We start from the raw sequence: 26,668 nt of genomic DNA on the forward strand, positions 1-26,668 counted from the left end.
AGATTAATAATCAAACTTAGCTTTATTGGCTTTACTTGGCATTATATCATTTTAATGACAAATTCAATGTGTACCACTGTAGTTGAGGTCATGACACAGTTATAATGGCCTCATGACAGCCAATGTCAAAACCAACCACATGACAGTTTAATCATGTAATGTTAACCCATAAAGCTAAGTGCTTTCTCAAGTTGATCATTAATCTGCTATGTCATGTTTATGACATATTTATGACAGGTTATGATGTATTGGTTTCATAACAATAATGTCATATTTGCATTAAAAATGTCATAATTAAGTGAATGACACTTAATGACAGTTGTCATAAACATGCATACAACTTCCTACAGTACATGTGTCCTGTCATGTCTATGAAGGTGTCATGTCAGTCTTGCACATATGGTTCAAGTAAAATGTTACCAATAATTTTTTTGAGGGTTAAAGTTGAGCAGAGAGCGAACAAACAATATATATATAAAGCATATTTTAAAAACGTCATTATAAAATGCTAATTTACTTGCAACAAATTTCGCAATTTGCAGCAAACATGCGTAATTCCTGTTGTAAGCACACTGCGTTGTCACTGTAACATTCCAGGTGAAGATAATGATAATATAATATTATAATAATACATCCACTATCTGACCCTCACACCGAAAGTAAAACCTCCTGGTCTAAACTTGCAATCATGCATTGCCACACTGAATATCACCATCAAGTTTTTACAATCAAATGCACTTGTTATGCAACTGAGTTGTGTAATACGGACTGATTATATATTTCACACCTCTTCAAACATGCACTCACACCACCTCTGTTGCTGAAATGTGGGAAATGCAGAACAATGGCAGTGTTTCGCAGTCGTCCTGAAAACGGGTGAAACACGCTTCAGATCCGCAGCGATGTTTCATGATCTGTTTAACTTGATACCAACAGCTTTTGGTCTTAATGTTACACAACATTATTTGGTTATTCTAATTATAGGGTTATAGGATTAGGGTTTGTTGCATGTAAATATGCATAATTTACTGTTATAAGTAACATATGTAACAAGGACACTGTAAAATATAGTGCCGTTTCTATGTGGTGTTGTGTTGTCAATGCATCTGATTATTAGAGTAATTGCTAATCCATATGCGTAGCTGCAATTTGATTCATAATACGGATTACAGTGTGTGTTGCAGTGGATTTTAGAGTCTATTTCGCTGCGTGACTGTCCTCAGCTGAGCATCTATGTGGATTCTGGTGCTTTTGACAAGCAGCACTGTGAATTTTGCAGTGTCTCTTGAGGATTTGGTGTTTATATAATCTCTCTCTCTCTCTCTCTCTCTCTCTCTCTCTCTACGCAGCATTCAACGAACTTGAACTCGGAGAGGAAGCAAGCAGCCCACTTCCTATCGTCATGGCAACAGCATGTGAATGCGTTGAGCCAGAGAGAGAGAGAGGGAGAGTGGGAACAGCATCCGAAGGCACGGCTCCGTCTCCAGAGCGAATGACAGGTAAGACGGGGAACGGTTGGGTTTGATCGTCCTCAGGTCTCTGGGAAATGTCCTTTACCGCATTTAAAGGTTGGTCGATTTCATGCCTTAGCGTGTGACGCTCGTCCTCTGCGGCAATACTGTGTGTTTCGGCGAAGTGACCTCCGACTTTGGCCGTGCAATGACAGTAACACTTTCTAAATTCATGGTTTTTCATTAGCATTTTATTTTTGCATATGTATTCCAACATGGCAACTTGTGTCATGCACATCAGGATGGTTATGAACATACATTTTTCTGGTTGTGAGTAGCAACGTCACAATGCACATGCAACAGCATGTGAGTAGCAAGATGTGTGTGTTCGTCAATGTTTTGTTTGAAGGATCCTTATGGTGATAGTAGGTTCGTGTGGTCAGGGATGCTGCTTATCATCCGCACAGAGCGACAGGTTGTCTAGGTTTGAGATCCCAGCCATTGAAAAGCATTAGCTATCATTTTCTGATCTAGTATGTAGTTGTCCTGATGTTTGGGACGCTCTACAGGTCTTCGTTTTTAGATTCGCTCCATCTTTTCTGTATTCTTCGTCATTTTTCCTTTTATGGCATTTTAATGTCCTTTTATTCACATACTGTGTCTGAGACATTGTTTTTATTTTTAATCATATTTTACTATAATTGTATGTTTTGAAATGTAATTAGCATTGGGCTTGACTCTGTTATATAATGGATTCGGTGTTTGTTGATGGTGTATGGTGGGTTTGGCTGTCTGAGACACTTTGAATAAATTACACGAATAAATTTACTTTTTTTTTTTTAAATTGAATAAATCATGAGTCATTCCAGTGAAAGCAGATTGCAGATATTCTGTGCGATCATTTTGTTTTTGTTATTTTTTTTCCAGCAATGACGTGTAACATGACATCATCACTTAAATAATATTATATTAACCCCTTAACTGTCACACACCCCCATTATACTAAATTAACCCCCCCCCCCACACACACACACACAGACACCGTTTTAAGTAATGTATTAAAAAAACATATTTTATACACAATATGTATTTTAGAAAAAAAAAAATCTAAAATATATTGAAGCTTGTTAATGCCTCAGAATAAAACAATTTTAAAAGATAATTGCGTCACATTTCTTACTTTTTATTTTTCTGCCTTTTTTTCTCTCACTATTGCGATTTTATATCTTGCAATTCTGACTTATTTTCTCAGAAGTGCATTATATAAAATCGCAATTGCCTCCGAATTGGACTTTGTAACTCACGATTGCAACTTTAAATCACGCAATTCTGACTTTATAACATGCAATTGCCAGCTTATATCACATAATTCTATGAAAAAAGTCAGAATTGCAAGAAAAAGCCAGAGATGCGAGCTAAAAAGCCACAATTATTATAACTACTCAGTGGCGGAAACAAGCTTCCATAAAAGCTGTGTGTCTAACCAAGTTGCTTTCCAAATTTAAACTTGATATCACAAAAATGTAAGCTCCCATGAGATTTTATTTAGGCGCTAAGTTAACGTTCTATTGAATTTTTTTATATTTTTTGCAAGTAAAATTAACACATTTCTACTTTCATCACAAAACAATCCCCAAACATGAAACCTTGAGTCTCAGGCCTTTCCAATGATACGTTTTTCCAAGATTAGAAGATTTGATTATAAAAAATGCTGTACATTTTGTAATATGAAACATGACCACGCCCACTAGAGAGGGAGGAGCCAGATAAAAGGAATTTTAGTTCTGTTTCCATGGTAACGCGGTGTCCGATTTCAAAGTGCTTTAACGGGTTGGATACTGAGGGTGTGGGCTTTCGAATGATACCTAATTTATGATAATTACGGTTATAAAATATGTGATAGGGAAGGGGTTAATAATTAATACGTTTATTTCGGCCCTTGCTGCACAAGAAGGCTGATATAAAGAAAATAATTCAGAAGATGTCTGTTTTATTTCTTTTATTACCCACAAGATCATACAGAGGAGGGCCTTGTAACTCTAACCTGAGCATTACCCGTCCTTACTGAGAGTGCAATGTTGGATGAAATGACGTGGTGAATTCCTACATTGTGTATCATACAGAAAACGCACAACCTTTTCATTTTGCATGGCGTTCTGTTGTCCTTCGCCACTCGTGACGGCTTCTGAGAGCAATAATCTTAATGTGTAAATGCAGTTGAGATTTCTCTGGAGTCTCTATATGGATGAACAGGTAACGGTTGCCATGGCAAACACCCACTCATGTGCCAAACTAAGACCGACATGGGCAGATTTGAAAGCATTTGGACTATGATGTCACCCAGTGATATTTTTAGTGAGAAAGATTATTTTATTGTTAACACTTCACAATAAGGTTTCGTTAGTAACATTAGTTAACTACACTAGTTAGCATGAACTCATAATGAGCTGCACATATTTATTAAACAGCATTTATTCATTTTTGTTCATGTTAATTTGAACATTTACTAATAATACTTTATTAAAATCTTGTTAATGCACTAACATGAGCAAACAATGAACAGCTTTATTTTTATTAACTAACATTAACAAAGGTTAACAAATACACTAACTAATGTATTGCTCATAGGAGTGAAACCCGAAAAATTAGAATATTGTTCAAAAGTTCATTTATTTCAGTAATTCCACTTAAAAGGTGAAACTAATATATTATATAGACTCATTACGTGCAAACGTGAGATATTTCAAGCTTTTATTTGTTATAATTTTGATGATTATGGATTACAGCTTATGAAAACATTTTCACAATATTCTAATTTTGAATTTGGGGTTTTCATAAGCTGTAATCCATAATCATCAAAATTATTACAAATAAAGACTTTGCATGTAATGAGTCTATATAATCCATCAGTTTCACCTTTTAAGCGTAATTACTGAAATAAATGAACTTTTGTACCATATTCTATTTTTTCCAGTTTCACCTGTTAGCTCATGTTAGTTAATACATTAACCAATGTTTAATAAATGAACCTTATTGTAAAGTGTTACTGATGTTTGAAATGTTCAAACCATCAAATGAAGGTGAGGATTACCCATAGCCATTGGTTGCTTTATCGTACTGTGTCCATTGAGACATATCTTTTTTTTTTTTTAGTTAGTCATCAATATGTCGTGATTCTGCTGGCATTTCCATTTGTCTGATATACAAATACATTAAAGGAGTAGTTCACTTTTTAAAAAAAAAACTTTTGCTGATAATTTACTCACCCCCATGTCATCCAAGATGTCCACGTCTTTCTTTCTTCAGTCGAAAAGAAATGAAGGTTTTTGATGAAAACATTACAGGATTTTTCTCCATATAATGGACTCCAATGGGAACCAAACGGTTCAAGGTCCAGTGCAAACAAAGGGCTTTAAACGATTCCAGACGATGAATAAGGGTCTTATCAAGCGAAATGATCACTCATTTAATAAATAAATAAAACAGTTTAAGTTCTATAAGCTCAAATGGTCGCCTTGCTCTGTTCTGTGATGCGCATTCGTGACTCTCCTGTTCGAACTCGTTCATCAAAATGAAGAAATCTTTTTTCGACTCATGACTTGAAGGGTCCTTGATAAGACCCTTATTCGTCGTCTGGTGTCGTTTAAAGCCCTTTGAAGCTGCGCTGAAACCCTCATTTGGACCTTGAACCGTTTGGACCCCATTGAAGTCCATTATATGGAGAAAATCCTGGAATGTTTTCATCAAAAACCTTAATTTCTTTTCGACTGAAGAAAGAAAGACATAGACATCTTGGATGACATGGGGGCGAGTAAATTATCAGGAAAAGTTTTTTTTAAAAGTGAACTACTCCTTTAACCAATGTTAACCAATGAACCTAAATGTAAAGTGTTATGCAATGAATTATTCTTTTTTTGTCGCCCCATTCAGGTTCCCCATTTTCAAGAATAGCTTGAAGGAGCCAATGGAATATTTCTCATGAGAAAGTGCTGAACCGAAATCCAAGATGGAAAACACAACCCTGCTTTGTTCTGCCCAGGGCTGGTGCGGCCCAAACGTGTCCACCTTTTCATCCGAGTGGGATGATAGCGTGAACTCGTTTCTGATGGCACCTGACGTGATCAAACCCCCTCCGCAGTTCCAGGATCCAGAGGATCCGATCCAGGAATCACCGGCAAACTCAAGACGGGATGTGAGGAAAGAGCGTAGGAGTCGACCAACCAGTAACATAGAGCTCCACAGACGCTCCTTGTCACTTTCCACTTCTGTCAATCCCAACCCCGGTGTGGCGAGACGCCGATGTGAAAGCTACGCGCTGTCATATCCCAGCAGCAGCTCGGAGGACAGCGACAGCAACTCTACCAGAAGAGGAGAGCGACTTCCCGATGCCGTACCTCGATCCCGATCCCGAAGCATCGTCCTCAAGAAGCCCAAAAGAAAACCAGCTCCACCGGTGCGAACCGTGTCCCTCCAAAGGCTCGCAGCGGAGCATAAACAGGGACTTCACCTTGGGAGAAAAGACTCCCAAAGCATCAAGACACTCCCAGATCTCATTCCAACCTCGAAGCAAGACGTCGGCAAGTGCAAGAAGCCAACGGAAGCGCCGTTGAACACATCAGTCTCCGGTCACAGGGCCTTAAATGAGCTTCGATCCAGCGAACCGTGCAAGTCCTCCGTGGCGGCTCCAATAAATGAATGTATCTCGGATGTAAACACATCCCCGTCGTCGTCACACTCTTCCCAGCCCTCAATCTCTTCGCCTTCAAAACGCAACTCTCCATCAAGCGGCTACGCAAGCCAGTGTGAAACACCAACTCAGTCGGTCCTGTCCTGTAGGATGCGCCATAAGCCTTCCGGCGTTATTCCAGGCCAGAGAACCAGACACCGTAACGGGAGGCTTTCTCTTCAGTTTCCTGAATTTCAACAACACACTCCCGATCCAGAGCCTTCAGTTCAACCCAAAGTGAATCGCCGTTACTCGGACAGCACTGAATCCACCAGACCCAAGCAGAGGATGAGTAACAGCATGTTGATAATGCCTGTCGTTACCCAGGAGGACTTGAATAATGTGCGTTTACGGGCAGTCAGTAGCACTGATCTGGAGAACGCGCCGGAAACTACATCTGACATTATCGAGGAGGAGACTGGGAACAATTTAAGCCCTACAAACAACCAAAAAGCCAAACCCCCAGTGGCTCCGAAGCCGCAGAGAAATAAATGGCCGCCCAATGCTGTGGTTCAGCCACGTCTCGGAGCAACTTCTAATGCAGAAACGCCAACGGTCATCGCCGGTGCGAGATCAGAAGACATTTACGCAATGGTTAGCAAAGCGAAACCAACAGGGACTGTGCCTTCACAAAGTACTGGACAAGCACATCATCTGTTTTTGGAAGGGTTGCCACAACCCCCATGTGCTTTTGAGCCGCAGAATCCAAAAGCGGTCCCCTTCAACACCGCCAGCTATAGTAACCAAATCCATAAGAAGAGAAGAGCGCCACCACCTCCTCTGGCAAGGACTCCAGCTGTGGACAATTCGCTTGATCACAACTCAGATGCTCTGAAGAGCCCAGACGAAGCCCAGTCGCCATCAAACCTCTGCAAGTCTCCAAAGTCCCCGACCTCTGCAAGCCAATATCATGTCACTTTATATGGCGTCATTCCAACTTACCCTTCGGTCACTGAGCAACAGCACTCAAGTGCACCAGGTAGGAGAGATATAACACCGTGTCCTAACCAGACAAACGCGACACTTGCTAAAAGGTATATTTTCCAGGGTTTACGCGATGATTCTATTTTTAGGAACGGTTTCTATAGAGAGCCTAAGCCCCTCCCCTTCCGGCTCATGGGACCTTATTTCGAAAAAAATATGGAAGTCAATGGCGAGAGACGACTTATCTTTATTCCGTCTGAACTGTTCCCTGAATTACACATATGATGTTTGTCCATTTAAAAGATAATTCTGAAACTCAAGAAAGTCGCAGTTTGTCATGAAACAGAAGAGCAACATTTAGTTTTATGTGAAAGTCGGTCAATGAACTACATCTCCCGGGAAGCGAAACAACGCGTGAGATCCGCTGCTCGTGTGTGTGCAGTCTGGTACAACACACTCAGGCATGACGGCGTAATGTTACGATTATAACGCAAGACTATAGAAACAATGACGGACGTTAGCGTCAGCAAAGTTAGCTTCAGTAAAGTTAGCTTCAGGAAAGTTAGCTTCAGTAAAGTTAACGTCAGTAAAGTTAGCGTCAGTAAAGTTAGCTTCAGTAAAGTTAGCTTCAGTAAAGTTAGCGTCAGTAAAGTTAGCTTCAGTAAAGTTAGCTTCAGTAAAGTTAGCTTCAGTAAAGTTAGCGTCAGTAAAGTTAGCTTCAGTAAAGTTAGCTTCAGTAAAGTGAGCTTCAGTAAAGTTAGCTTCAGTAAAGTTAGCTTCAGTAAAGTTAGCGTCAGTAAAGTTAGCTTCAGTAAAGTTAGCTTCAGTAAAGTTAGCGTCAATAAAGTTAGCGTCGGTAAAGTTAGCTTCGGTAAAGTGAGCATCAGTAAAGCTAGCTTCAGTAAAGTTAGCTTCAGTAAAGTTAGCGTCAGTAAAGTTAGCGTCAGTAAAGTTAGCTTCAGTAAAGTTAGCGTCAGTAAAGTTAGCGTCAGTAAAGTTAGCTTCAGTAAAGTTAGCGTCAGTAAAGTTAGCTTCAGTAAAGTTAGCTTCAGTAAAGTTAGCTTCAGTAAAGTTAGAATCAGTAAAGTTAGCTTCAGTAAAGTTAGCGTCAGTAAAATTAGCGTCAGTAAAGTTAGCTTCAGTAAAGTTAGCTTCAGTAAAGTTAGCTTCAGTAAAGTTAGCTTTAGTAAAGTTAGCTTTAGTAAAGTTAGCTTTAGTAAAGTTAGCGTCAGTAAAGTTAGCGTCGGTAAAGTTAGCTTCAGTAAAGTTAGCGTCAGTAAAGTTAGCATCAGTGAAGTTAGCTTCAGTAAAGTTAGCGTCAGTAAAGTTAGCTTCAGTAAAGTTAGCGTCAGTAAAGTTAGCTTCAGTAAAGTTAGCTTCAGTAAAGTTAGCGTCAGTAAAGTTAGCTTCAGTAAAGTTAGCGTCAGTAAAGTTAGCTTCAGTTAAATTAGCTTCAGTAAAGTTAGCTTCAGTAAAGTGAGCTTCAGTAAAGTTAGCTTCAGTAAAGTTAGCTTCAGTTAAATTAGCTTCAGTAAAGTTAGCTTCAGTAAAGTGAGCTTCAGTAAAGTTAGCGTCAGTAAAGTTAGCTTCAGTAAAGTTAGCTTCAGTTAAATTAGCGTCAGTAAAGTTAGCTTCAGTAAAGTTAGCATCAATAAAGTTAGCGTCAGTAAAGTTAGCTTCGGTAAAGTTAGCTTCAGTAAAGTGAGCATCAGTAAAGCTAGCTTCAGTAAAGTTAGCTTCAGTAAAGTTAGCGTCAATAAAGTTAGCGTCAGTAAAGTAAGCGTCAGTAAAGTTAGCGTAAGTAAAGTTAGCTTCAGTAAAGTTAGCGTCAGTAAAGTTAGCGTCAGTAAAGTTAGCGTCAGTAAAGTTAGCTTCAGTAAAGTTAGCAACAGTAAAGTTAGCTTCAGTAAAGTTAGCATCAGTAAAGTTAGCTTCAGTAAAGTTACCGTCAGTAAAGTTAGCTTCAGTAAAGTTAGCTTCAGTAAAGTTAGCGTCAATAAAGTTAGCATCAGTAAAGTTAGCTTCAGTAAAGTTAGCGTCAGTAAAGTTAGCGTCAGTAAAGTTAGCTTCAGTAAAGTTAGCTTCAGTAAAGTTAGCTTCATTCATTGAGAGAAAATGTGCACTTTGGGGTTTGTAGTCTTTGTAATTACGTATTTTAACAGTCTTATACCTCAACATTTTTACATCAAACTGTGACTTTCTTGACTTTAAAATGTAAGTTTTAAATGGACAAACATCATATGTGTAATTTAGGACACAATTCAAACGAGATGAAAATATTTGTTGTCTCTCGCCATTGACTACCATCCAATACAACACCGAAATTGGCTGTTTTTATCGCGTCCCATAGTCGTGTTGCGTCTGGTGTGGACATACGTAAGGGTTAATGCGTTATTAGGCTATAATATCTAACGTTAGATGTTTGTTTTGATAGAGCGTTTGACTGCCTGTTGCTATGGTTACTCACAGCTGTTGTGCAGCGCATTTATTTATAAATTTCGAATGGTAAACAGGCAGTTTCACCAGAACTACTTTACTAGGTGTCCTCTATCACTTTTTAACGGACACCCTGCAGCCAATCAGTATCGAGTATTCACCCAGACCATGGTATAAAAATTATTAGTTGCTGGAATCTTACTGCATCGATTCTGGTTAGGACACGGTGTAATGGACTTAATTTTATCTTTCGGTTAGTGAAATTGCCATGTTCTGTACCATAATCAATAGTTGCTGTCTCATCATGTCAACAGGTCATCCAACAAACGACGTAGAGAAGAGGGAGCGAATGCCCGACCTTGGACCTTTACAATTAGTAGGAGAGGAAGATGATGTATTTCTTTACAAGTCCAAATCTCAAACAACAGAGGATCTATTCACCATAATTCACAGGTAGGGTTGGGTATCGTTTGAATTCGAACGATTCCGATTCTCGATTCTTATCGATTCCTAATTTCGATTCCAATATGGTAAAAAAAAAAGTATCATAAGTCTTATTGCAAAACATGTCATTTTAGCTGAATATCATGAACAAACATCAACAGGCTAAAGGAACCTTTGCGTATGGTTTAAAAATACCATCACAAAAAAACAACCAGCCTAACTGATATAAATTTCAAGAATTATTACAGTAAAGGCAAGTAAACACTTAATGTTTAGTAACAATAATGAACAAACAAATTAGCAATCGCACAAATAAATACAACAAAGATACAGTGTTTTAAGATTTTTCAGGTGTTCCGGTACAGAAACTGTAATCAAATGTAAAATAACACTGCAGTTTCTGAATAAAATATAGTAACAAAAGTTATTCAGTCAACAACAGCGAGTGAATTTTCTCTTTATGTTTTGTTGTTTGATTAGTGTTATTACAGAGACCGCAGGAATATCAGTACTGTCACTTTAAGAGCTGCACGGGTCCAATACACTGATACACACGCATTAACGTTCACTTAAGACATTACCGACTGGGTTTACGAGGATATTTTGACACATTTTTGTGTATTTGTCCGTTCAAGTGCAAAAAGACGCAGAAGAGAACTCAGTTCAATGTCGTGCAGTAAACCAAATGAGAGCAGAACGCGTTTTTTCCGGTCAAAAACGAAAGACGCATGTCAGTGGAAAGAAAAAAAAAAACGTATAAGGGCCCTATCATACACCCGGCTAGCTTTTTGCTAGTTTCAGCCTGACACAGTTTTCATTTCCACATCCTGCGCCACGTTGTTTAAATAGCGAATGCATTTGCGCGCATCTGTGCGGGCATGGACTGCTGGTCTGAGAACGAGGTGTGTTGCTATTATGAGGAACTGAAATACATTGAGCCGTTGACCAACTGAATCCTGGTCTAAAGTCAATGGGCGCAATATTTTTTTGTGATTTAAAGGGCACATTTGCAGGGCTCTCAAGTGTCACGCATTGAACGTGACAGTGACTCATTTCGGTCTTTTATCATGCTCACGCACTCTCGCCACACAATGTATTTCTCACGCTGAAAAACTATTTAAAATATATTTAATATGCCGCAGCACCCAAAATTTCGCTCTCACTGTCGACCCGGCAGGAATCGAGCACGCCTCCCCTGGAGCTCTTAGTCGAGCCGCCACTTATCAGCCAATCAAAAAAAAGAAAAAAGAAAGGGGTTACACAATGCCCAATCAGAAAATCTGGGTAAGATTCAAAATAAGTCATGATCTCCTGTTTTAATGTTACAAAAAATTCACAACTTGAGAACGTTTCCCAGATAATTAGCATCCGTTTTTCATGAGTGTCTGTAAATTAGCCAACAGTTTTACATCCCGTTCACTGACAACACCTGCTCAGAACAAGTTAAGCCTAGTCATATTTGCGTTATCACACAATAACTGACATATTGTCACATTATAAACATCTCTCTCCAAATACGCTTAATAATTGTATAACCACTGAATAAATTCAAGTGTATTGCATAGTCTATTTTATAGGTCACTTTTAAAATCATTATTTTCTGGCCATGGATGCATTAATCATTCCATGTCAGGTAAGAAGCAATTAAGCATCCTTTCATTCAAAGCCCCCTAAAAAGGCCAGGTTAGAGGATGCCCATTAGATGAGTAGACGATGCCGGTGGAAGAGGATGAATACTTTGTAATTGGTTGAATTGTCAGTGCCATGCAATTATTAATAACAACTACAAAAACACGAATAATAATATTACTAATGAAACACCACCATTCCCGCGACCTGTCCAACCCCTTTGACCCCCTGATGGACGGATGGGTGGATGCCATTAGTAATATGAGCCTATAGGCGGGTCCACAACACACACAAAGCAGCACACAAACATGCCAAATATTAAAAATGAAAAAGGATTACAATGTAAAAGTTTCATATTGTGTACATAAAGATATGATGGAATCCGGCTTGTCCCGTAGATGGTCTTTAACCATCAGTTTTTACGCTTGCAAATTCCTCCATGTAAATAGTGAATCCGCCATGGCACGAGCGCAACTGGCTTTTAAGGGAATGGGAGACGACACTCTGATTGGTTGATTGCATGTGACACACCCATTACTTCTTTTGGATGAGACATTAAACCGAGGTCCTGAAATAAATCACGCGATAAAACTAACCGGAAATGACACGAAACAGCAAGCGTGCCAATACCCAGCGAAGAAGACGAAGAACACAACACGCCAGTGTGGACGTCAGACAGAAACTAGTGCTGCAAACCGGTTTGCGTGATGATTTGCTCTGAGAAAAAAAACGCAAAAAAAGATTTACCTGGTGACCTCAACCCATGCCTTGCTCTGATTGGCTGTAGCTCATGACATCACTGAGGTTCAGCTCTGGATATCTAGCATGCTAGATATTTTTCTGGGCTCTGTGACGCGTCTGCGAGCATCCGTGATGCGTTGTTGGCAGTGTTGGGAGTAACGCATTACAAAAGTAATACATTACAGTAACATATTACTTTTTGCTGTAACGCAGTAGTGTAAGGCATTACTAATCAATTTTCAGTAATATTTTACTCGTTACATGTTCAGTGAGGCTTGTATTATAGTTGTATTACAGTGTATTGTCTGCTTTTACTTCTTAAAGGCAACAGACTATGTGAAAGTTTTAAAGCAGTCTTTTAGTGCCAGTGTCTGTAACATTGTTTTTTCCTCATGAATGCGAACACGAAAACTAAAATAAAATGAATATTTTAAGTTCTATGGAGAATGCAGAGCCAACCCTTCCTCATCCGATTTGCGCAGTGTAATTAACAGAATTACAAAAAATATATTTTGCCTCCTATTTTTTTGTCACACATGAATGTGTGTCTTTTCCCTAATATTAAAAATAAAACATAGACTGATATTTGTCTAATGTCTGGAGTCCTTTAAGGAAGTAGCCTATATACGTTTCAATACATGTATTTTCTGAGAATTTTTATTTCAAGTTTTGACTGCAAATGTCATCATGTCCATAATGCTGGACTTCCCCAATTTTAAATAATTTATCCTCAACTAGTTTTGTGGTGTAGGTCTACGTATTTTATAATGTTAACTTCAAATAATACTAATAGCCTAATTTAAAGATAAGGCAGCATTGGATCTGGACGGTAAGGAGAATAACGCTGGAGTTGGAAGAGGTGTGTCGCGATTCTGTAGGTTCGTGGATCTGAGTCGTGTGGCGAATCGCGATTTCGGTTTCATATTGCATATCGTTACAGCCCAAAAGTTAAGTTCTACTTAGTTATTTTGGTGAAAGTAACTCAAAAGTAATACATGAGTAATGTAACGCATTACAATTCTGGGACAGTAATATTGTACGGTAATGAATTACTTTTAAATAACAGTAACAAGTAATACCTAATGTATTACAGTTTGGAAGTAACTTGCACAACACTGGTTGTTGGATCTTTCATACTAACAGATTGGCGAGCGTTCATCGCCCGATTACAGTCCCTGACCTGTCGGCGAGCTCAACGATTTGCAAATCAGGCTTAAAATCATGTAGTGTGAACTAGGCTTTAGCTTAGATCATTAAAATACTGCCGTGACGTGTGCGAGATGCTGCAAAAGCATAACTTTTGAAGACATCCGTCCAGTGCGTGTTTGTAACGGACGCGTTTGGATGTGGCTTTCTGTGCGCACGTCGTTTTAGATGTGTGAGCATCACAGAAAACCTTGAATGGTTTAAAGTCATATTAAAATGCACACGAAGGAATCGATAAGAGGAGTCTAAGTCTTAATTCCTGACCTCAAGTATCCGATTCCCAACCCTACTCACAGGTTAATTAGTGCTGCTACAAAACACTCTAGCTCCCAGTACAGCCCCAGTCTTGTTTTGACGTTGGCTTAAGCGTCCCGCTCTCTTTTATATCGTTTTCCCATTTTGCAGGTCTAAACGAAAGGTCCTGGGTCGGAAAGACTCCTTTGAAAACAAACACGGTGACCCTGGCGCTCAGACACTCGGCAGCGGAGCGTCCAAGATCAGCTCTCAAAATGACAACTTCATGGCTTTTCTGAGGAGGACGAGAAGCGCCAAGGCTGGTTGCAGTGAACGAATCTCAGCCACAGAGCTGCTCAGAAGCTCCAAGCCCTCTGTTACCATTGCAGAAAACATCACACATTGCAAAAACAGCTATGTACAGTCACACGGGCCATAAAGTTGAGTTTTTTCGCCACAATACCACGTTAAAGTTTCCGAAACAATATCAAAGTATCAAAAAAAAAACGAGCTCGTAAATATGCGTTTGGATCCGAAGCACAACATTAAGACGTTCAAATCATCTCTTCCTGAAACGTGCATTGCTTTTTCATTGTATTGAATGATAACACAATAGTTTGTAAATTCAAATATATCTTTACGTGTTAATGTAAATATAAATGTTTTAAGAGTTGAGATGCTATAATATTGCAGTTCTTGTCATAAAGTTACTGAATATAAATTCATTAATAATTGGTTGTGTTTGGGCTTCCTGCCTTCCATAACGAAGCAGATTATATCAATGACTGTTTTAAAATGTTCCGCTGTAGACTTGCAGATGTTCAGTATATTAAATTGCTTTTCAGAAGTAACTCGTGCTTTTTTGTGTGTTTCTTAGAACATCCTCAATTCACTTTTTGGATGCATTTAAATTATGCTTAAAATGTTTAATTTAAGTTTATGTCTCTGTCATGTCTCTCTTCATTTCAAAGAACCATTAGACATGTTGGATGTGTGAGGGAGAGATGTCATAATAAGGAATTAATATAATCTTAATCTGACTTTGTCGAGAGACGAGGGCTTGTTTCAACACTTCATTCTTTTCCTTTCCACACCCCATGTCCCCTGCGGCCCTGTCCTGACACCCCATGTCCCCTGCGGCCCTGTCCTGACACCCCATGTCCCCTGCGGCCCTGTCCTGACACCCCATGTCCCCTGCGGCCCTGTCCTGACACCCCATGCCCCCTGCGGCCCTGTCCCAAACGCCACATGTCCACTTGCGGTCTTCTGGATCGCGTGCACGTGTCTATTGAGTCCACAAGACCGTATGGTGTCCCATTATCATCTTAGGTTTCAGAAGTGTGTTCAGCGGCCGGTGAGTGTCCAAAACCGACTTCTCTTAAAGTCAAAGTGGTGTTACGCCATGAAAGTGTGGATTGGGGAGCATTTGGGACAGAGCCATTGTTGAACTTTCTCTCCTGCGACTCAGAGTGAGCGGCGCCCTCTACTGTACAGTCATGAATGTGCATGTCCTTATTTATTTCCCTTTTGGTGTAAAATTGACTTTTTTTTTTACATTTGCCATAACTACACAGATTTATTTGTTACATTTTTGTTTATTTTGTTTGTTTTTCTTGTTTGTGAGAAAAAGTAACACATTTAAAAGTAACCTAACGCATTAGTTTCCATAAAAAGTAGCTAAGTAGCCCAATTAGATACTTTTTAGGGAATAATGTGATATTGTTTGTAACACATAAGTTCCAGGACTTGACTTGAATCAGAAGACTTCAGGAGGCTCCTGAGGAAAGCAGTGAGGATCTATTTTCCTTATGGAAAAACAAGAGGAAAATGTCATGATCCAACATCACTGATGCGCTGGAACATCTCAAGGTATAACCACACATCATCTGTGATCCCGAGTGTATCTTTGCCTCTTCTTACCTGAAGACATATAACAAATACTAGATCTCATAAGACTAAAGTTTGACTGCAGACTCTGAAAGGATGAAGACACTCTTTAAAAATAAAGGGCAAGAACCTTTTACATCCATGGAAATCTGTCCATTCCAGAAAAGGTTTAGTGGAAAACAGCTCCTCGGTGTCAAAATGATTTTAATCCTTGTGCATCTCTTAAAAGAAGGTCAATCGTGGACAGAAATGTCCATGTCAAAAAATTGTCATAAAAGCATGACTAAGCTTTGGTCTCATTTTAAACTAAAAGTGACACCAAAAAAAAAAGTTATAGAGGTTTATGTTTCTGAATTTTTTTATAAACAATATTTTAAATAATATGTGTATTTTATAAAATGGCTTGAACTCTAAATCTGCTAGAAATTGTTTCAAATTTGAGGCTGCTATTTAAAAAACTGATCTTTCTGCGAGATGTTGTTCTGTTACAGGATTCCCCATTGATGCCAGTAAAACTTACTGGGACACACTGGTTGGATCAGGGATTTGTAGTAGAGTTTTGCTCTCTCAAATATTACACACACACACACAATTTTTTTATTACACACATACAAACCACACTTCATCGAGTGCCATCGAATCCAGAGCAACACACACACACACACACACACACACACACACACACACACACACACACACACACACACACACAATTATAGCTGCATCATTTATCCAATTGGCTCTATAATATGAAGAAGCAGAAAACAGGAATAAAGTGAGGATTTGCTTTATAGAAAATATTATTATCTTGTAAATAAAAAAACAATAGTAAAAATTTACATTCTGAAGCCTTGCCAAATGAATGAAAGCCTTTAAACAAAGATTGCATCGTTTTATAGTTAAATAGCTCTGATTAAAATATTGCAGTTTTAATGGGTTTCAATGGGAACATTTTTGTCCAAAAGTATAAAATAGATTTATTAAAGGTAAATGGGGGTGAAATAGTAACATTACAATGAAATACATGCCTAAATGTATGCAGTTTGCATTAACACAGGAAAAATTACATATATATAAAAACATGAAAAAGACAAAAGTGTCCATAAAATTGCAGGTTAAGATGAAGAAAATAATAATAAAAAAATAATAATAAAAAAACAACAACTCATATTTGTAGGTGCTGGATGAGGACAATTCTGCAGTGCAACAGTCCATCCAGAGATCAAAATAATGCGAAAATATAAAAACTACATTTGAGAAAGAGGATCTCTGGATATATCTGGCTCTGATGTCTATAAATAGCCTTTTGGACTGTATATGTAAGACTCTCGTTGTCTCAATCATTAGACAATGCCCTTCCTTTGATACACACTGCCATTTAAAAGTGGGATCAGTAAGATGTTTTATGTTTTTAACATTTTAAGGCAGCATTTACTTGATTAAAAATGCAAAAAAAGTAATATTGTGAAATATTGTTGCAGTTTAAAATAACTGTTTATTGTTTATGTGATTATATAGTAAAATGTTTATTCCTGTGATCAAAACTGTATTTTCAGCATCATTACTCCAGTCTTCAGTGTCACATGATCCTTCACAAACTACTGATGATGATTTGCTGTCAATTTTTATCAATTTAAACATGATAAACTTGATATATCCTCTCAGCCCACATGCATTACAGCATTACACGGTTCATTTAGACTTATTATTTTCATGTACTCATTTAATTCCTATTGCTTTTTATTATTTATTATTTTCTATTACAGTATGTTATGTGCTGTGTTGTAGTCTGAGATAAGAGATTGTCAAGGTTTATTGTGAAACACTAAATAAAGACTGGCTGTATTTATGACCGTAAGATGCAACTGAGATTATTCAATAAATCCAGCTCAGGGTCACAATCATAATGAGTATTTATGACAGTAAATTCAGATACAACATGTAAACGTTTTGTTTGTTTGTTTGTTTTTTAGGTCAAAAGTTCAATGTGAAAACACATCTGTTGATAAGGTGCTTGGAGGGATATTGATAACCATCTGAAAACATGTCAGATTCAGTCAATATAAACATCAGACAGACTAAAAGAAAAGAATGAACTTCCTCACAAACATGAAGGATATGAATCCCTGCAGTCAACACATAAGAACAATGTAGATCAATTACAATGAGATCAAATGTCCGAATATTTGAGATTGCAGCAAACTATATATATATTTTTGCATTACCACTTTCTAGCCACATGGTTTCTATGCTTCAATTTCTTGTGATGCTATTATTCTAAAACTATTTGAATAGTGTCATAATAATACATTTTTTACAATAAAGAATGAGCAGGAGTGTCCAAACTTTTGACTGACAGATCAGCGCGAGACAATATTAAGTCAGTCCTTAAAATCGCTCAATATTTTATTTTCTAAATTTAAAAAATGTAAAACTACATTCTTGTACGAAATAAACCGTCTCGTTCTCGCCTTTTGGCTCTTATTTTCATTCCAAATATATTATTCCAGCACCAGCACACAGAGGCAGCGAGCTCTTCCAATCAACAAGAAGCGGTTGCTGGATCGACGGCTCTGATTGGTTTAGAGTGCTGTCTGTCACACGAGCGGGCCAATGCAGCGGCGTCTCCTGACGCCGTTCACCCCGCGCAGTACGCTGACGTCCACGTCACGTGATGTTTTCGCTGGGCTGTAGTGATGTGTAGCCACCATGAGTGAAGCGGGCAAATAAAGATTTATAATGGCAGCGAGCGATGATGGAGGCTCCGCGAAGATGCAACGTTTCGTCGTGCTTGTCGTGCTGAATAATCACCGCGGCGATACATCGGAAAGCAGCACGGATTACTCGAACGTGTAATTGTATCAGAGCTAGCCAACAAAATGGGCCGTGCATCGGCGTAAAGCTGAGGTAAAGTGACCTTTCATTGCATTGTCCCATGGAAGATCGGCCGCATATACCGAATCACGGCGTCATGTTGACATTGGAGGCACAACCGCGTCGCGTTGTCACGAAAACGACCGCGACTAACGGTGACATCTCTTGTGCTACCGGGGAGCCACCATCCTCATCTTCCTCATCATCTTCCTCCACCACCTCAATCAATAACAGCTCCCGTTTGCCCATGCACTTAACAGCCTCCTCTCATTCTCAGCCACAGAGGAGGTACCATCCGCCTTACCACTTTAAAGTGCATCATCTGTTCCCAGATGAGAGCCCTCAGGATGCTGTATTGAGGAAGAACCTGCCACCCCTCCAGTATAAGGTGCACGACTCTGCCTTCTGCCGCGTACTCAGCGCCGACACCACTGCTGCCGCCCTGGCCGCCGCCGCTGTCTGCTCTGCCGGCGTGGACCGGGACATATGGAAATGTGGCTATCTCAGAAAACAGAAACATGGCCACAAAAGGTTCTTTGTCCTTAGGGGCGCCAGCAACCTCGGGCCTAGTCGGCTGGAGTACTACGACAGCGAGAAGAAATTTCGAAATGCCCTTAAAGCTGCTGCCTCTGGTGTTACATGTCCTGCCAAAAGGGTGATTTACTTATCCCAGTGTTTTACGGTCAACAAAAGGGCTGATGCCAAGAACAAATACCTCATTGCCCTTTATACTAAAGACGAGTACTTTGCGGTGGTCGCCGAGAGCGAACAGGAGCAAGAGGAGTGGTACTTGTCGCTCACCGAACTTATGACGGAGGGAAAAAAGGGGCAGTTGGACAACGACGAACTTGACGACGGTTACGGTACGATTTCGCCAGGGACTATTTTCAAGGAGGTGTGGCAGGTAAACGTCAAACCTAAAGGCTTGGGTCAGACTAGGAATTTAATGGGGGTGTACCGTCTGTGCCTTTCTGCCAAAACTATTCACCTGGTGAAGCTGAACTCGGAGACGCCCGCAGTCAACCTGCCGCTGATGAACATCCGCCGCTGCGGCCACTCCGAGAGCTTCTTCTTTATCGAGGTGGGCCGCTCTTCTTCCATCGGCCCCGGTGAAATTTGGGTGCAAGTCGAGGACTCTGTGGTAGCTCAGAACATGCACGAGACCATTCTGGACACTATGAAAGCTTTGAAGGCCTTTCCGGACTTTAGGCCGCGGAGCAAAAGCCAGTCCTCCGGCTCAAATCCAATACCGTTTATAACGACTCGTCGGCATCTGGGCAACCTTCCCCCAAGCCAAACCGGACTGCAGCGCCAGTCCAGAACGGATTCGGTGACTGGAACGCCACCAACCGGGAAAAACAAAGGGCGAGGTCAGCGCTACCGGACGTCCAGCGAGGGCGAAGGCACTCAAGATCGACCCCTCAGCTCCGGCACGGGAAGCCTCGTGCATCTTAACACCCCAATCCTCAGTGTGGGCCGGGAAGAAAGCGGCAGCTGCTGCACGCACGCCTCACCAAATTCGAGCCAGCACACCCGCTCCGCATCACTTCCTGTGTCTCACTTCCTGTCCGCCACCAGCCCAATTAGCGTGTCCAGCAGCAGCGGACACGGCTCGGCCTCCGACACACACACTCGCCCCTCTAGCTCCTCCATTTGTGGCTCGCCAAGTGACGGCGGCTTCAACTCCTCTGACGAATTCTGCCCGAGCCCGTGCGACTTCAGGTACTTCCACGCAAGTTGCACCACTCCCGATTCCCACAGCAGCACGCCTCCGATTAGGGAAGACTACCGTCTGACTGAATACATGACCATGGATTGGCATAAAGATGGAGTGAGGACTTTCGAAGAGGAGAGCAGTTACATGGAAAGGACTTTCCTTAAGCTAGCACATTCGTCCAAGCCAAAACTAGGTGGGAGTTTAAGCGTCACACAGCAGAAAGCTACGCAAACCTCGTCCTCTTTGGACGAACCGAGCCCAGTGGAGTCGAAACGACACCAGGTCTGCTCGTGCATCCTGAAGTCCTCTTATAAGTCTGAGTTGCATTATCCAAACAAGCCTCTCTTGCTCAGCTCCGAGTGTCAGAAGAAACCCCCAAAAGATGACGGCTACATGCCTATGATTTACAGCATCGCTCCCTCTCCGAATGCAGATTACACCCCTATGCATCCCAGAGCAAACCATCCCTTGCAGCAAGCGGAACGATTCGGCTACATGATGATGCTCCCGGGGGACGGCACCTCCAGCAGGGAGCAGGCGGAGTACGACGACTACATGGACATGTCCCAACTCACCGTGGCTGAAGGCTTTTCCCAAGCCTCACCGGAAGGCCCGAAGGCCTCATACTTCTCTCTCCCGCGCTCCTACAAAACCCCGTCCCGAGACAAGCACCAAAAGATGGACTACATTCCCATGTCTCCACCCGATCCCCAAACCCCGCCTAGTCCTGGAGAGTACATTCACATGGACTTTGGGTCGCGTCCCTGCTGCCAAGTGTCGCCGTCCTCCGTAGACTTGCCCTCAACTCCGCCGCCCTCCCAGCCCTGCTATCACCTATGTTGCTCATCACCGGATCATGACTATTTAGGACTAAACATGGATAGCCTCCTGAAGGACCGGCCTCCTCGGCACTCGCTTGTAGCTCCGTGGAACCCTCCTAACTACGCCCGTCCCTTAGGATGCTCCTATGGACAAGCGTCCGCTAATTTGGATCCCCAGAAAACGCACGATGGAGACGGTCCGTTGATGCAGCATCTTTGCGTCTCCGAACGGCTCGCCCACACGGAGCCGAAGGTCATCAGAGCGGATCCGCAGGGAAGGAGACGACACAGTTCAGAGACTTTCATCCCGTCGCCTGCTTCATTCGCTAGCGGTTGCGGAATCAGACCCTCAGCCAATCAGAATCCCCCGGAAGCTAGCAGATGGCAAAACTCCACCTCCTTCGATAGCATGTGGTCGCACTCGGACGCCGCTACCGCCTCATCCAGCTACCTCAACTACATCGCTCTGGACCTGAGAGGCGTGGCCAGAGCTGCCTGTGACACGCCCCCTCCGCGCACCGCTAACAGCAACCTCCAAGAGAGCGATGCATACGCTGGTATAGACTTCTCCGTTTCGGGAGGACGTGCCACTGCCTCAAAAGGTTGGTTGCATCTCTGTCTCCCATTATGCACCAAGATAAGTGACCGCAAGTAAAAGGCTGCATGCTGCGTCAACATTCATTTCTGAGTTTGTCATGTGAATGCAGACTATTAAGACAGCAATGTGATGTAATGTAAACAGTCTTACTTAAGAAGAAGTTGTGAATTTTCACAGTTTTTTTTTATTAAGTCTTTCCTGTTGTCCTGAGACGAGACGATGGAGCAGAATTGTCATTTCAACTTCCTGTTGTTATAGTGAAAAATATTGCTGTTGCTTTCAAAGACATTCTTTTTTTTTTTTTGTTTATTATTGATTGAACATGATTTTGAAACTTGGTTTTGCACACTTTGAAAAGCACTGGGTAAAGAGCACCTCAGATGTTGTGATGTGCAAGTTTGATATTAAAGGAATCCACTTGCATGCTACATAAAATACTCGCTTTTTGACGGTCAAAGTAAAACTTTTACCAAGATGACTTAAAATGTCTATCAAAGATGCATTCCTGCTGATGATGATTATTTTCTTTCACACCTACATCATTTCAACAACAAGTTTGCGGGTGACATTGCACTCACTTTATCATAAAGTAAGCTGAAGGTGGCAATTTGTCTTGCAATATTAATAAAAGCTTTGATTAGACTTGCACTCACACTATATTACATCTTCTGTTAATGAACAACAACTAAAAAAGGAAATTCCACACACTATAAGCAAAGGTTAAAGGTTAGTTTACCCGAAAATAAAAACTCATCATTTACTCTCCCTCAAATTCTTTAAAACCCGTATGAGTTTGTTTCTTCTTCTGAGCACAAAAGATGATAAATATGGGTAACCAAACAGTTAATGGACCCCATTGACATCCATAGTATGGTAAAAAAGTACTAGGTAATTAAATTTTGTGTTCAGCAAAAGAAAGAAACTCATGCAGGTTTTGAACTAGAAAATTATGACATAATTTTCATTTTTGGATGAACTGTCCCTTTAATTTTTTTTTACTCTAAGAGATGATATATCATAATAGATGAGAAGTGTTTATTTTCTGAAATCATTCAACCCATGCATATAAAAAGGTTTTGCTTCTAAGCATTTAGGTTATATTTTTCCATAAAATATTCTGCTGTAAAAAAAAACAACAACACCAAAAAAACATTAATTGGTTGAAATATATCTGGATCCCAATGAGTTTTGTCTTTAATGCATAATAGACTTAATATTAAGGTAGTAAACTTAAAAAAAAAAAGCTACTGATTTATATGGTTCCAGTTTACAGGTGAAACTAAAAAAAAAATAGAATATGGTGCTAAAGTTGATTTAATTTCAGTAATTCCACTTAAAAGCTGAAACTAATATATTATATAGACTCATTACATGCAAAGTGAAATATTTCAAGCCTTTGTTATAATTTTATGATTATGACTTACAGATATGAAAACCTTTTCACAATATTCTAATTTTGAATTTGGGGTTTTCATAAACTGTAATCCATTATAACAAATAAAGGCTTGAAATATCTCACTTTGCATGTAATGAGTCTATATAATATATTAGTTCCACCTTTTAAGATGAATTACTGAAATAAATGAACGTTTGCACGATATTTCTCGAGTTTCACCTGTAAAAATGAGCTCTAATTCATAAAGATAAAGTTGCTAGATATCCAAAGTGACTTATTTTGAATGAAAGCTATACATGTAATAACTCCCCTGGAAATCAAACCCAGGAATGCTATTATCTATCTAACATCTGTATCTCCTCATCCCTGCAGATTGAGTGAGTAATACAACGGTGCCCGAAGGAGAATCAGGACACGACCTCTGGAACGACGAAGAGGAGTCATCCTCGTCCTCCTCCTCAGACCTCCAACAACACAGACTGAGAAACTGCACAACCTCTTACGCTCCGTGTTTCCCACATAACTGCCTCAACAACCGGTTTCATTTGTCCGTTTCTGTCCGAATGATACTTGTTTAGTTTTCGGTCGTGTTTACTAGAGCGGGTTCGCTGAACTAGAACTGTGAGCTTCAGAAATCTAGCACTTCTATTTTTGTGTGTGCGAACAAACTGAAATGCATCATGGCTCTTTTGGTTACAGGTTTGTGTTTCTCCGCGCCGGATCCGTGTAAATAGGAGAAGCTTGTATATCGAATCTCATTTTTGTAAAGGGAGCCACTCCTCAAGACGCTCGCCGCACTTAGTTTAGTTTCACTGGTTTTTGATTTGTATAAAGTCAAATATTTTTTGAGGGGGTGGAGTTTGTCTCGCTTTAAGAGTAGCGAAACGTCATTGACGAGAGTGTCCGTTAAAAACGTTAAATTAGGCGAATTTAAAAAGTACGCGTACGAACTACGAAGACACTTTTCCAATCGAGCACTTTTTTTTTTACGTGACAGTGTTTCTGAGTTGCTACCTCCTGAAAACGCTCACGAAATCCTCGTATTAGTATTAATGTGAAGTCACGTGATGCAAAATACCGTTTCTCCACGACCACGGCTTTCCTGTCCTCGTTTAAAATGCAACGCGGCATTGTTTACATAGACGGCGGGTGTTTTTGACGCCACTTCTCGTGGTTTTCTGTATTTGCATTTCACTACTAGTCTTACAAGCTGCCACATTACAGCAGGATGACGACGACTCTGCGTTCCACACGTTTCGTTTATTTATTGATAATTTATTGACCGTTTACGGCTCGGTTTTAGAGCGGGAGTTCAGTGTGTGTATATATACAACTTCAGAAAACCTCTCATCTCTCGGGCCTTCTTTTCTAGTCCTTTTCCTCTGCTTGTACCTGAAAGCTTTATATGAAGAGGTTTTGGGTTGAGGTTTTGGTTGTGGTTGAACGCTGTGTAGTGAGATGTGTAAGCTTTACAGTAGTAGTCCAGATTCTGTTGGGACGATATCATACGTCAGTGATGTTTCCACTCGTTTGGGTTGCGTCACACTCGTTGGCGCGCTCTTTTTTTTGACTAGCTATTGTGTCATGATATGGCGTTGCTTTAATGTAAGTAAAATGTGAGATGAAAAAAAAAACAGTAGTATACCGTTTCTTGGGGATTTTGCTACACAATAACTACCGTGACAGCCTGGGAAAATAATCAAACGTGTGTTTATTTGTTTTTTTTATATACTTGGGGCTCTACTGATGTTATATTTTGGGGATTCTGATATTGTGTCGAGTTGTTTGCCTTTTACAATGATTGAAAGGAAGAGTTGGACAAAAAAGAAGTAAAAAAGAAGAAGCATTTGAGTGTGTCAACAGTTTGCTGTTCATATGGTCAGTACTCGGTTATGCTGAAAGCTTGTTGATAATAATGACTGAACCATTATCAGCGCCGTCTTCCTTTTGTAAATATTGTAATTTTTGATATTCCTTCTCTAGTCGACATGCTACACCTCGTTTGGTTTCAAGGATGAGGGTGTTTGAGTTCTTATTTATTTTATTTATTTATTTTTTGGTCACTTCTACATTTTTTATATTTAGTTTTTTTTTTGTGTAAATTTATTAGATTGTTTTTTGCTTGTAATAGAGCTATTGCAATAAAAAAGTGCCAAGGTATCTCTTTTCTCGTGTCTTGTATGATGCAACATGGCTGTGGACATGTTAAGACTGCAGTGTCCTGTGCAGTAGTTGATATCGCTGACCTCTACTGGACACAAAAGAGGATATTTTTAAAGGTAAGCAAGAATAATCCAAACATCCATCCTCTCTGAATGCGAACTGAGGTCAAACGTGCAAAAGTTCATTTATTTCAGTCATTCAACTTAAAAGGTGAAACTAATTTATTATATAGTCTCATTACATGCCTTTATTTTTTATAATGATGATAATGGATTACATCTTATTAAAACCTTTTCATCTTTGGGGTTTTCATAAGCTGTAATCCATAATCATCAAAATTATAACAAATAAAGGCTTGAAATATCTTACTCTGCATGTAATGAGTCTATATAATATATTAGTTTCACCTTTTAAGTGGAATTACTGAAATAAATTAACTTTTGCACGATATTGTAATATTTCGAGTGTCACCTGTATGTATAGTTTATTAGTAAATCAAAAACTAAAGAGAAAAAGCTACACAATGTAAGTGAAATAAAAGTCACATTTTAAATTTATGTGATAAAAATATGTCATAAAAAGATTTTACATTTTTTTAATGTAATTTATTCCTGTGATCAAAGCTGTATTTTCAACATCATCAGTCCAGTCTTCAGTGTCACATGATCCTTCAGAAATCACTGATATGATTTATTATTAATATTGGAAACAGTTGTGCTGATCAATATTTATTTTATAACCTGTGATACTTTTTCCAGGATTCATTGATTAATAAAAAGTAAAAAAAAACAACAACCACCATTTACAATAGAAATATTTTGTAACAATATACACTATTATTCAAAAGTTTGCGGTCACTCCTTTTTTTTATTATATATTTTTAAAATAAATTAATACTGTTATTCTGCAAGGATGTGTTAAACTGATTAAAAAAGTGATAGTAAAGTTTTCAATTGTTACAAAAGATTTCTATTCTGAAAATTTTTAATCAATGAATCCTGAAAAAGTATCACTGAAACAGCACAAAAAATATTAAGCTATGCATATGAATGTTTCCAACGTTGATACTAAATCATATGAGAGTGATTTCTGAAGGATCATGTGACACTGAAGACTAAATGAAGCTGAAAAACATCCCAGGAAAAAATGACTCTTTACTATAATATTCACAAATAAAACGGTGGTTTAAAATTGTAATAATATTTCACAATATTACTGTATTTTTGATCAAATAAATGCAGTCTTGGTGAGCAGAAGAGTAATGTTTCCAAACCTTTGACTGATACTGTGTGTGTGTCTGTGTATATAATATATATTAGGCCAATTCGTGCTCTCTTTAAAGAAGTTACATGTTAATATATTACATCAACACTATTATTAAATTCATCCACAGAACAAAGACAGTGAACGGGACAATAAAG

General features: G+C 39.6%; 2 protein-coding genes across 3 annotated transcripts; both read left to right on the plus strand.

Moving 5' to 3' along the window:
* Positions 1-857: 857 nt before the first annotated feature.
* Positions 858-14,642, plus strand: LOC120473599 (NHS-like protein 2). Of its 2 annotated transcripts, XM_039663510.2 has the most exons (5): positions 858-876; positions 1,350-1,499; positions 5,382-7,156; positions 9,852-9,990; positions 13,963-14,642. In XM_039663510.2, exons 3-5 carry the CDS (start codon positions 5,458-5,460, stop codon positions 14,228-14,230), a joined length of 2,106 nt encoding a protein of 701 aa, XP_039519444.2. In that variant the 5' UTR covers positions 858-876; positions 1,350-1,499; positions 5,382-5,457; the 3' UTR covers positions 14,231-14,642. The 2 variants fall into 2 exon arrangements, with proteins under 2 accessions (XP_039519444.2, XP_039519446.2); XM_039663512.2 differs by lacking the exon at positions 858-876 and having other exon boundaries at positions 1,488-1,568.
* A 3,695-nt stretch (positions 14,643-18,337) lies between these two features.
* On the plus strand, positions 18,338-25,244 carry irs4a (insulin receptor substrate 4a). Its single transcript, XM_039663644.2, has 2 exons — positions 18,338-21,692; positions 23,457-25,244. Exons 1-2 carry the CDS (start codon positions 18,614-18,616, stop codon positions 23,459-23,461), a joined length of 3,084 nt encoding a protein of 1,027 aa, XP_039519578.2. The 5' UTR covers positions 18,338-18,613; the 3' UTR covers positions 23,462-25,244.
* The last annotated feature ends 1,424 nt before the right edge of the window (positions 25,245-26,668 follow it).

Source organism: Pimephales promelas, chromosome 19, assembly GCF_988280905.1.
Source record: "Pimephales promelas chromosome 19, fPimPro1.hap1.1, whole genome shotgun sequence".
Lineage (NCBI taxonomy): Eukaryota > Metazoa > Chordata > Actinopteri > Cypriniformes > Leuciscidae > Pimephales > Pimephales promelas.

What these genes read in the sequence shown, in the direction of transcription:
- LOC120473599 (XM_039663510.2), top strand. Translation starts at nt 5,458, where the DNA reads ATGGAAAACACAACCCTGCTTTGTTCTGCCCAGGGCTGGTGCGGCCCA. An exon ending in ACAGCACTCAAGTGCACCAG is followed by an intron (nt 7,157 to 9,851) that starts GTAGGAGAGATA and finishes TCATGTCAACAG; the next exon opens with GTCATCCAACAAACGACGTA. An exon ending in CTATTCACCATAATTCACAG is followed by an intron (nt 9,991 to 13,962) that starts GTAGGGTTGGGT and finishes CCCATTTTGCAG; the next exon opens with GTCTAAACGAAAGGTCCTGG.
- irs4a (XM_039663644.2), top strand. Translation starts at nt 18,614, where the DNA reads ATGGAAGATCGGCCGCATATACCGAATCACGGCGTCATGTTGACATTG.